At 32.5% G+C, this 12568-nt stretch overlaps 1 protein-coding gene across 2 annotated transcripts; it reads left to right on the forward strand.

Moving 5' to 3' along the window:
• The first annotated feature begins 1705 nt into the window (after positions 1-1705).
• LOC131022816 (uncharacterized) lies at positions 1706-5717 on the forward strand. 2 transcript variants are annotated; one of them, XM_057952342.1, is made up of 7 exons: positions 1706-2077; positions 2760-2798; positions 3087-3224; positions 3497-3636; positions 3745-3845; positions 4579-4691; positions 5218-5717. In XM_057952342.1, the coding sequence occupies exons 1-7, from the start codon at positions 1940-1942 to the stop codon at positions 5587-5589; spliced, it is 1041 nt and encodes a 346-aa protein (XP_057808325.1). In that variant the 5' UTR covers positions 1706-1939; the 3' UTR covers positions 5590-5717. The 2 variants fall into 2 exon arrangements, with proteins under 2 accessions (XP_057808325.1, XP_057808326.1); XM_057952343.1 differs by lacking the exons at positions 1706-2077; positions 2760-2798 and adding an exon at positions 2848-2916.
• Positions 5718-12568: the final 6851 nt, after the last annotated feature.

A 12568-nucleotide genomic window follows, 5' to 3' on the forward strand; every position in this document is an offset into this window, starting at 1 on the left:
ACAAAAGGAATGGAATTATAATTCCTTGTTTGATTCCATTCCTATGATTTGTATCTAAAAATAAATTTTAGGAATGGAATGAAATTATTTTGTTTTGCTAAATTAACATTTACATCATAATTTATCAAATTGGCATTATTTTGCATCTCTCTTCCACCTCTATTTTGTGTTATATTTGTAGGGACAATCCAAAATATGCACTGGGGTAAAATCGAAAAGAAAAAAAAAGAATATTAATCAATTTTTGTTTATATTAATCGAAAAGAAAAAAAAAATGAAATGTTGGGGGTGGCAGGTGGGGTGGGGAGAAAAAAAAATTGGAGGGGAGGGAGGGGTGGGTGGGGTGTGGTGGTGGCGAGAAAAATAAAAAAATAAAAAAAAATTTGGGGGTGGGGGGTGGGGTGGCGAGAAAAATAAAAAAAAAATAAAAAAAATATTTTTTTTTGGGGGGGACTGGGGTGGGGTTGGGGATGAGGGTGCAAAATATATGAGTAATTTTGTCAAAACCTAAATTTAGGTGGAATTAGAAATGGAATGGAATGAGTAATACCATGTTGGAGGGAAGGAATGATGATTCCTATATGTAAAGGAATGGTGATTCCTAAAATAAAACTATACCAAGCTTATGAATGGAAATGGAATGGAGGTAGGAATCATCATTCCATTCCCACCTCCATTCCACCATACCAATCACCTCCTAAGAGTGTCGTGACATCTTTCCAGAAATTTTGTAAAATGCCTTTTTCTGAGGTCTTTGTGTAAAACAAGTCTGTTTTGTTTTATTTTTAGCCCGTGTTTGGTTGGGCCTTTTTAGAGCTTGGAAAGGGATTCACTTAAGTGAAACCATTAGTTATTGTTTGATTTAGGCAATGGTTAACAATTACCTTTACCTAGGGTTAATCCAATCTGTCAAATTGTTTCCCCTCACAATAGGCAAGGAACAAAATCGTTTCTGCTTTGGATTCCTCGTTCTCTTAACAACTACTCTCTCCGTCCCATGAAGCATGACCTAGTTATTTTCGGTACGAAAATTAAGAAATTGATATTTTGTGTATTAAGTGTGGTAGATGAAAAAATGAAAAAGTGAATAAAGGGTAAATTTTTTGTCATTTTTAGAAACAGGTCAAGCTTTGTGGGACAAAGTAAAAAGGAAATTGGGTCTTGCTTCGTGGGACGGAGGGAGTACTATTTTTTTCCTTTCACACTATTTATCTCCCTTTCGCAACACTTTCTCTTTTGTTTCTCTTCATACACGTTGAAGATCTCCATCATTTCCGTGAAGCTCAAGGAGGCCTGAATTCATTCAAGTAATTACTCCAATTTTTTGAAGTTTTGATATCTTCTAATAACTCAACATTAAAAGTGAGAATGTGCATGTGAGTGCGTTTTATGGAGTATTATACTCCCTCCGTCCACGAAAGAAATTCCTATATTTTCTTTTTGGGACGTCCACAAAAGAACTTCCTACCTATTTTTGGACTATATACCCCACCACTTATAATCTTCTTACTTTTCACTTTTCACAACTCCCAATATTAATTATAACACCTTTTCACCACTCCCAATACACTCAACTACCTTTTATCCACTCTCAATACATTCAATAATATTTTTTTTAAAAACCCGTGCCACTCCCTCCTAGGAAATTCTTTCATGGACGGAGGGAGTATTTTAATTTGAATAATTATAATTATAATAAATGATGAGAATTATGTGATCTATGCACCCTCTTAATAAGTCTAATTATAACATCCCTAAATTAAAGCGCATAAATCAGTTTGTATAAAATCCAGTAAGAATAAAGCGCCGAAAACGAATTAATATCCGATCCGTAAACTGAGCCGACCCACAAAAATCAGACACCCGATTTCATATGCTCGACGCCATCGCCGACACAAATCAATAAAACTGGACTGGTAATCCTCCGCCGCCTTCGCCGATGGCTGAAGAAGAAGTTATGGCTGAAGTGGAGGCAGCGCAGGCGGTGTACGGCGACGATTGCCTTGTCATCGAAGCCTATCCTCCACATCTCCACGTTCACCTTAAGCCGCGCACCGCCGAGGTCTCCTCTGAGCAGGTATCTCGATTTCACGCTGAATAGTGTGTGTGCGTGTGTGTATGTGTTCCGTTCAGCTAATTTGACCTTTCTGATGAAATTTCACCCTCGTTTGATGATTGTTTTGTCTGGCCGTTGTTTTTCCGTGGCAAGTAATATCTGCGTTGTATTATGGTTTTTCCGAAAAATTACATGTCGTTGTGTTTATCTCTGTTAGTATAATGTGGGGGCATCTGACTGCGGATATACGAATTTCTAATGAAGGAACTATATTATTTTGTAACGTCCTTAATATTCTGTTATCAGCTAGAGACTTTTTCTGAGAGAAGATGGAGTCAGGGTTTAATGAATTCACTTTCTGTGATCTGTGCTCGAATAAATTAAGTGATGCCTTTATTTTGTCTGCAGTAAGGCTTCTGATGATTCTGAAATTCTTGTGTTTTGATCTATAAGCTGAATTACTCTGTGGCAATGGTGTTGACAGACTTAGAGGACCAGCAGACTTTCTCAGATTTTGATAACTATTATCCATACTACTTTGTTCTCTTTTTCTTAGAACCTACTTGCATGCTAAATTTCATCATCTACGCTTTCTCTTGACATTGTATTTTTGCATTGTGTTTACGTATTGGTGATGTTCTTATAAGTTCATTGATATATATGTTTATTTTGAGAAATTAATACTGACAGCACATCCCTGCAGTTTGTGGAAGCAACTATTGGGATGCAGGCTGGTCCTAAGGTGATTTTACATCTCATAGTTCTCCTCCAGTCCAGCACCTTGGGTACTTTCAGTTCAACATAAAATGTTGCGCTGTGAGCTGGGCTACTTCTTGGCCCATGACTTACCTTTACTGATGGTGCAGTTAGAGACACTACTGATTTTCTTTTCCTTTTTAGTAGTACTTGATCACATTTCTCACTTGGGTGATTGTTCCTTTCTTCTTCGTCGCTGGATCAGTAAGGTGTTAATTTGAAATAGATGCTAGTCTAATTTCATTATTCTTATTGTTATTTATTTCCTGTGCAGTACCCTGAAGAGCCACCTGTGATTAGGATTATTGATTCCAAGGGTCTTGATGAGCAGAGGCAGAAATATCTTATAGAGAGCATTTGTTGCAAAGCTTTTGAACTTGCCTCGTGTTCAATGCTTGTGGCACTTTGTGAGGTGATGATTTGTGTACTTTGGATCATTAGCTATTATTTTCCCGCCCTCGATTGTCAATGTTATTTCATCTTACATGACACATTCTGTTTTGATACAAATATCCTGGCATTAATGAAGTGAACACTGGCGTCCGTGCTCCTTTTTTTGTCATATAATCACACTGCACTTATTAGTCATTACCTATGTATGCAATCCATTAGTTCATTACATATCATGTCTATTCCCATCAAAATTATCCATCCCAAGATGTTAATAGCTACTTAAAAATTTAGGAAGCAGTGGAGAAGCTTTCTAGTATGAATCATCCTGAGGGAGACTGCCCCTTGTGTTTATTTCCTTTACTTGATGAAGATGCTGACAACAATTCGTTACCTTTTATGAAGTTAATGTCTTGTTTCCATTGCTTTCATTGGTAAGTACATCTAATGTCATCTGTCATCTCCAATTATGGGTACTTAATCCTTTGCGAGGGAACTGTGCATGTTACTGAATTTTCGTTTTATTTTTCCAACCATTGCAGTGACTGCATCATCAGGTGGTGGAATTGGATCCAGATGCAAAGTGAAAAGGAGAGTTCAAGTTCGTCATCATCAACTGTTAGGAGTAAGCCAGATCAACAAGGTTGTATTAATATAGAGACACTGGTATTTTTACTGTCTATATTTTATACATTTCATATTTCAAAATTCTTGAGAAACTATAGTGTTATTGTTGTTCAAATGGAATTCTAGTTGCTCTTTTCTTGTCTTTAAAATGAATCAGTTCTTTTGTGATTATAATTTTCCTTTATTGGCACCATCCTTACAAGATAACATTGTTGCTGTTAATACTATATTTTATTAAGATTTTGGAATTGCTGGGTAGTATATCGTAAATTTTATCCTTGATATATGGATCAGCCACTATGTAGCTTTGATTTTGATACTAGGCTTACTAGTTTTAAAATCTTTTATTTGTGAACTAATTCTAGATAACTCAAATGTTTTCTCTTTTGCTATCCCCCATCTAGTATCTAAAAATCTGGAGGTAGGTAAAGAAACTCTCCTTGTATTAAGAAAAGAATTTTAGACGAGCTGGAGTTTTACATGTACCAGTATAGCTTAATATAATTCAAAATGTCAGCTTTTCTTACGTGCTGTATTTATTACTATTATTATTGCTTTCCTTGCTCTGTTTTGTTTGTTCATTTTTCTGTTTACGTTTTCGTTTTTCTTTTCCTCCAGCTTGTTTGTGTGCAAGGGGGTTTTGTCCTTTCCTCCTACCAATGGAGTTGCACCCCTTTGTCTGGGGTCTTCATTTACTTGCCTGTCTTCTTGTCATTTCTCACACTTAACGCGATTGTTCTCTTGCATAGGTATTCGCAAAATGATGGAAGGAAGTATGGGCAAATGCCCAGTCTGCCGGAAAATATTTCTTGCCAAGGATATTGAGCATGTGCTTGACTTAGTTGGGACTTGTGGCAATTTGGTTCGTCAAAGAAGGCTTTCTTACATGTTTGTTTTGTTCTCAATTATGAATTATATTGAAAGTGAAAGATATAGATGCTGTCGCGTGTCACTTCAGAATCTGATTGATCTATTTTCTTTGGTGTTTGATACAAAGAGACAACCAATTTGCTTCTTAAGTGATAGCCCGAACTTTGACCCTGTAGTGACTTTTGAGCTCAAATTTAAAAAAATTACAAATAAAGTCTACACTTATCTATGTTGTTTACTTAATAGCCTGCATCATATTTTCCGGCCAACTAAAGCTTACGTGAATCGCCAGAAGTTGATTTGGCATTATTAAAAAAAGGTACACATGTGAAAATCAGCTTCTGGAAAATTTGATGCGGGTATTAAGTGAACTACGGAAATAAGTATGAGCTATATTTGTAAACTTCTATAACTTCGAGCTAGAAAGTCATTATGGGGTCAAAGTTCAGGCAATAATTCTTGTTTATTAATTAGTTGCTCATATGAAGAGAAATTAATCATGTGTTTGCTGATTTCAGGACTGTGCTGGAACTGAGATTGACGGAGGCTTTCTTCATTCGGAATTGGAAATAACTAGAAGACAAAAATTTGATGCCATTCTAAAAATCCAGCAAGAAAATAATGGCTTGATTGAGCCCAAGAAAAATGAGGTCCTATTACCTGGTATGTTTCTTCCCCAGCTAGTTGTCTTACCCTCAACAGAATCTGAAGGAGTATCCAGTGAATCACAAAACAAAGATCCGGCAGCGAAATCTGATACCAATCCAGAAAGTTCATCCGACAGGCGTCGGTCGAGGAAGCCCAACAATTATCATAGGAAGCACAGGACACAAAACACAAGCAAACAAGTAAGACACTGGATTAGGAAGGACAATGTTTCAGATAATTAAGTTGATGAACTTTTTGACCATATTGTTGTAAAACCATTTCCCAATGAGATGCCGGTATATTTAAACATGCATTATGCATATAACTTATTCTTGAGCTAGTGAAATTTCATCTACTACGTATGTGGATATATACATCTCATCATTCCTGTCTACGTTTCAGCAGGGTGCTTTCTGGTTGGAAGTGAATGCATTGGCTCTAAAAGAGTAAATGCTTTTGCTTCTACGAGTTGACAGCAGCTTTGTGCATTGTGCTTTACTGACAGATATAGTTGTTTGATGTAGATCTTCATAGAGATTTTGGAGCTCTTGGATTTGCTAAGGTTTGTGCTGCCAACTTGTTTCTTGCACGGCTATAATTGACTAATTGTCGACCCATCTCTAGTTGTTCTTCATTAGCCACATCACAATTACTCCATATCAGCTTATAAGTTTTTAACAAGTGTACTCTTAAATACTGATTCTTAAGTGGTAAAAATATTTTATAAATTATAAGTTGCTTAAATTAAGCTCAGCCGATTACCACTGAAGTCTTGTTTTACTGGTTGCCTTGGAGCATGATTAACATAGGAATCCTAGGTCAATGATTTGAAGCAACTACTTTCTGGTAGGGTTAATTTCACGTTGTTTTGTGCCATGTCATTTAAAAGAATAAAACACAAATTACAAAGTGGTATTCAGTGAGCCACATCATAATTTTGAGGGCCGAAAAATAATCGTGGAATATTTTTGATATAAAGCTAATAGTTTGGAGTTTTAAAAAATCATTTATTATGGTTTGAAACATTTTTTGAATGAGCGAGTATATATTGTTTTGTGCCATGTCATTTGAAAAAAATAAAATAAAAATTAATATCGGGTGAGCCATGCCATAATTTCTAGGGCTGAAAAATATTTGTGGGATATTTTCTATACAAATTTAATTTAATAGTTTAGGATTTAAAAAAAATAGTTTGAGGTTTAATATGATATTTACCCTTTAAAGTGTGAATATGTTATAGTTAGAATATATTGTATTTGGCACATAATCCTCTCCGCTCCGCTTCATAATATAAAAGAATAAGGATTAAAGAACAATAGAATAGGTTGAAATTTCTTCTCCAATTTGAATCTTTTTTTTTTGATCGGACAAAGGCATGTTAGATGTTAGTAATTAGTTTCTCATCCCACTCCAAGAACCACTTTATCTCTCCATTCACCAAAATCCACCTTATATCTCAAATCTCCAATTCGCTCCCAGTGGGCTAAGCCCCCTGGTTCAATTTGAATCTATCTATCTGAATATTCTATTTTGTGAATAATTACTTAGTATTTCCAAATCGACTTCTCCAATAATTTCATTAGTCTCGTTTTATAAAACAAAAAGCAAGAAAATTCATGTTTATGATGCATCTAAATAGAAACCGAACAAACCAAACTTTGAAACCTTTGGGACTATGTTCTTCAAGAAAAGGTAATACCTTTTTTTCTCAGGAAAACAGCTAGTTGAATTAACAGTCGATGTTTTAAGCTTTTTCCCCTTTTAATATGAACAAGAAAGAGTGATATATTGGTTCTATTCTTTTAGTTAGAATTTGAAATAGTGGGACTACAAAGAAAAATATTTATGTTTTTTTGTCAAATAAGGAACTGAGAATAGAAAATCACGAAAACTACACGATCACAATCCAACTGAATTCGGAAACCACAACGATATCCTTCTGCAAAAAAATTGACTCCTAATTTTATCAGTCACTGTTTCCATTAATAGAAATTTTACCTTCCCAATATGATATATTGCTGTCAACAAAGAGTCATTATTATCATAAATTTAACTTTTTATTCATTTTGTTACTGAAAAATTAATTTGGACTATTGATATTTGTATAATCTATGATTATCATGAAAGAAAAATACTATTGTAGTCTATAGAAAATATTAACATATATAAGATAATCATAGTATTAAATAAGTGTTCCCTTCGACCATTCCTCATGTAACCTCTTTTCATCAAGGTGAAAACATTTGCAGTAACAAAAGGCACTCTTGCGAAAAGGAATGGTAAGTCTATCTAGTTATGGCTAATTTGTCACAACCCACCCCTTTATACTTTTTCTTGCAATCAATCTCTATATCCAGATCTCAATAATTGGCTTCTCATCTACAATTTCCGAATGAATTACAAATTTATTCAGTAAAGTCAAAAATTCACCAAAAGTATTTTCAATCTAAACGTTGATATAATATAACATATGCTATATTTGATATTGTCAAAGAAACTATATATTGCTCAGGTACCTAACTAATTTCTACGCTTGAACGCAGTTCGGTCAATGAATGAATTCTCAACTATAAGAAACTAGTAATAAGTTTTTAACTATTTTGAAACGGAATTTTACGTATCTAAGGAATAGATAAGATCCACATTAATACAACTTTATATCAAACTAGTTAGAGTTACGGATGGTGTACTTGTAAATCTATAAACGTTCATGTAATGGAAAAATCCACTTAGTTGCTTGTATTCTCAAGTTTTTCTTTAATACTAAAACAAACAAAATTTGTATGAATAATTACAATTAAATACTTATACTATTATGTCTAGCTTTAATCCTATTTAGTGGGGTTATGATCTCCTAGCTGAAATACCATATATTCAAATTCACCAAGGCCTTTTAGATTGAGAACACAAAGTAGTGACGGCAAGCATCTTAAAAAAGAATTAATAATAGTAGTATAATGGTTAATGTTTAAGTTCAAAGGTCTTGAATTAGAGTTCACCGTGGCGCGGTCATTAATTTTTTTTATTTAATTTTATAATAATAATAATAAAATGCTCGTGTCACTGCCATTTACAGCATGGGCCAATAAAATTGCAGTATTATTTCACGGGTTAGAATCCTCTACGATGCGGTGTTGTGCACAAAAACAAAGGGAATTTGACAAATTTTATATTTATTTTTTCAAAAAATTCATTATTTTTCTTTGTATTTTGATGGGGTGCAGTGCACAATAGAGAATCTCTTTTCATTATTTCACTGGCATGCCCTACACTGGAAAAAGCTTTGCTGGAAAATAACTTTGTGTCCCCTTATGTTATCCAAAATAATTTTTATCCTTAAAAATTGATTATATATGTTCATGGAAAAACTCAAGGTTCTCCTTTCTTAAAAGAAAAGAAAAAGAAGAGAAGTACTTTTCAGGTACACCTTGAACCCTTCTTTTTTATTACTATGTGTTAATAATTTTTAAAAAGGCACGTCAATTTTAGTAATGCTATAATATGCGATGTATACATATAGTACACTGATGATATATATATTTTTATGGACATACTAGTGAAATTTGTTCTTTGTAACTAAATTGTACAAAGCATTAATATATTGTTGGTTTCAAGCGAGCGCGTACTGGTGTATAGGAGCTAGGGGGGAAATACACCAATTGCAAACTATTCATTGATTTACAGAGTGAGTGTTCTTAACATATTCAACTGATTATGAGTCAGTTGATTTGATATAAAACAGCTAACCAAAAGATAGGCGCATTAGATATTTGATTGAGATCAATATAATTTAAAATTAATCAAATTAAATTAAATATAAAAATAATTTATATATAAGATACTTTAATGTGCTATTACCATAAAATAATATAAATAACTATAAATTATAACGTAAAATATTTTTCCGTCAAATTTCAACGTATAATACACTTATAATACCCGCACTGAACTCTTTTTTTTTTTGTTTCCTATTTCATGCATATCCAGCCAAATTAACTCTCGCAGTTTATCTATATTTCAGCTGACCTGTTTGATAGGACAAGTTTCATCTCTTCATTTTGGAAATTTAAGTAATGGAGTACTATAATAAAATATATTTTCTTCGATTAATTTATGAAGTCTGCAACTGACGCTGTCAGACATTTTATATTTTGCGATACATTTTTCATAATAGCTCCCGAATTATTGAATGTCTACTTTTTACATTTATGGAGTCGGCGAATTACGATATTATAAAAGCTTTAAATGTGTTCAATGATGCAATTCAAATTTACTCTTTTGAATTGTAAGATCATGTGGGTTGTTTTTATTGCTCTGCTTAATGTATACGTTACGAGATTGTGCTACTGCTACACATACCCACATATAGATTGATCAAGTAAGAATTAATAAATAAGATAAGAATGGAAAATAATTTTAATCCATCAATCACTAAAATTTACGTTAGATGCATTATCTTGATAGATGAATATAGTATATGAGTTCGAATCTTGAAAGGAGAAAAAAATGTAATTCTCACTAAAACCACGCCACAAAAAAGGTTAACTATTTCGTGTATTTTCTTTCTTTCTTAATCATTTTTTATTGACATAATCGGTTCCTTATGAGAGAGCTATTAATGTTACACACACTGAAGTCAACAAACTAATAAATTTGTTTACGTAAAATGTAAACCACAAGTGAAATTGGTTGTTCAGTATTGATGTGTTGTCGTCCTCATATAATATTTTCAACTTCTTAAAAGGAAAAAATGGGGGATTTTTCTCCTGAGGAGAAAAATGGAGGATTGTTAATAAATCACCACTATTATCAATATTTAATAAGTCTACTTTACAAATCGATTAATTTCAACATAATAATAAATCCAAACAATATTGCATGGATTCTTTAACCAGCCCTTTTATTTTGACTAGGAATATGACATAAAGGTTAATTTTGTCAATTAGATAATCACACGTAGCCCGCGTATATATTACCTATTTGAAATTAAAATGTGAATTTATTTAATTTCCCTAGAAAATATTAATTGAATACGGGTATGGTTCTGTGCAATTATTGCATAAAGATGGGGAATTTATTTGTTTTCAGTAAATGGTTTTGGTTGCCTATCAATAAATTTTATTTGTCTTTTTATATTTAATTTAAAGCCCACAGGGTTGGCCCTATTACGCCGTGAAGATATCTATGTATTTCCATTTTTATAAAAAATAATTCACGAATTGTTACCTTTTTTTTCTTTTATTAAAATAGTGCTATGCAAATATATACGGATGCATCAAACTTAAACAGCGCAATGCGTTGTGAATTAATTTCACCATTTTCTTCATTCTTCATAAAATGTGTTCTTATTGTTTTTACCTTACCAGTGATTAATTATTAATTAAGAAGCTTTTTGCGTAAAATAAAAGTGTAAATATTCGATTTTGTCCTAGGGTATTATTGTATTAGGATTTTAACGAAAATATTCCACCTTTAGTTACATGCATGCAACCCCAAAAAAAAACAGCTCTTATCATAACCAAATATTGTAACGTGGCATTTGAAAAGCAGATTAATAAAACGTGGAAAATTTCAAATCCACAAAAAAAATAATTTGATTGGGTAATAATCACGCTTGCGCAAATGGTGAATAGTGTAAAATTGCTTATGAAAAATGTAAGCAGCAAACATGCGGAAATATTTCACGTGACAAAACTTGAGCCACAACATTCATGTGCAACAATAAACCTTCATCTTTTCATTGCCATTTTATTTTAATTATGATTCAGTATATACGTAAAAGGTTTGTTTCCATTTTTGTCGAAAACACATAATTTGTGGCTAAGAATTATCACACACAAATAAAATGGTTTAAACTGTATCTGTGCACGAGGGATTTAATTGATTGTACTAAATGAGAAGGATCGAGTTTAAGAGAAAAATTAAGCTAAGGTAGAGGTAACTAAAAGAATAAATAAATAGCCTAAATCCTAGAAAGCATAGATTGCTAACTTTTAAGTCGGGTCTCATTAAAAAAAATGTTTATTATATGATAATAAAACGTAGTTCAATTGGTAAAATGCTTCCTGTCCAACTTTAGTCGGTGTATCAAGTATTGTGTGTGTGTGTTGTGAAAAAAAAAATCATATATATACGCAAGGATTGTCTATTCAAGTTCAAATTTTTTGACCCTTTATTAGAAGTTAAAAATTATGAATTAATTATATTTTAATAAAGTATAGTTTATTATCGTCAAATTACATAATTAAAAAAAATACAAAACTAAGACAATCACTATATATAGCAACGAGACAAGTTGTGCAATGTGCAACTAGCTAGGCCACCTTCTCAATAATTGTAAATCTCGTATACCATTTTCAATATGGTGCATCAGATTATTGGATTTCTTTGAATGTTTTGCATGAACAAAAGATTAATATAAGTAACGTTGAACATAATATTTTGTGAAAAAAAGATAATGGGACCTAGCTAGACAATTGAACAAAATTTGCCAATGGTCACATGCAATATTGGTGGCGTGTATTTTGCATGAATCGTTTTATTGATTTATTTTTTGCTCTCTTTTTGTAAAGTAAATTTGGAGTGCTCCAAAAGGGCATGTTTTACCATGTTAGAGCCAACCACCCTCGTGCCCTTATGAACAATTCAGCATTTCTATATTTCCCATTTAATCTTCGATATTGTTAAATTAATCTTCATAGTCCAAGTCTGAGTTATGATAATAATAAATTAATAAAATAATTTACTAAGAATTTATCAGTCAGGATAATGCTTGAGATTCACTTTCACGCCGAATCAAAAATGATAAGATTGATGCCTAATTTAAATGACAAAATTGATACCGGCCTTTTTTGCTTGAATCGCTCAAGATGGCTCTTGATAATATCTAGTTTTTTACAGCTAATCAAATAATTCTTTGTCGATTTTATTTACAGTAGTATATATAGCTGGCATGTATTATGCGCTATGATATTTGAACCTAGCTACGTACACTCGTGCGTGTTTTAATTAATTGAATATTTGTATTTATTTGACATTTATAATATCTATTAAATATAGCCAGATCGATACAAAATTTGTTCAATAGCTAATTTAGTCAATTCTTCATAATATTAATATATAAATTTGTTCAATAGCTTTAGTCATTTTTCATAATATTAATATATTTTAATATAGTGAAAAATAAATGGGATGCTAAAAGAAAGGAAATTAAAAGAGAAA

The sequence above is a fragment of the Salvia miltiorrhiza genome, chromosome 4, assembly GCF_028751815.1.
Source record: "Salvia miltiorrhiza cultivar Shanhuang (shh) chromosome 4, IMPLAD_Smil_shh, whole genome shotgun sequence".
NCBI classification, from domain to species: domain Eukaryota; kingdom Viridiplantae; phylum Streptophyta; class Magnoliopsida; order Lamiales; family Lamiaceae; genus Salvia; species Salvia miltiorrhiza.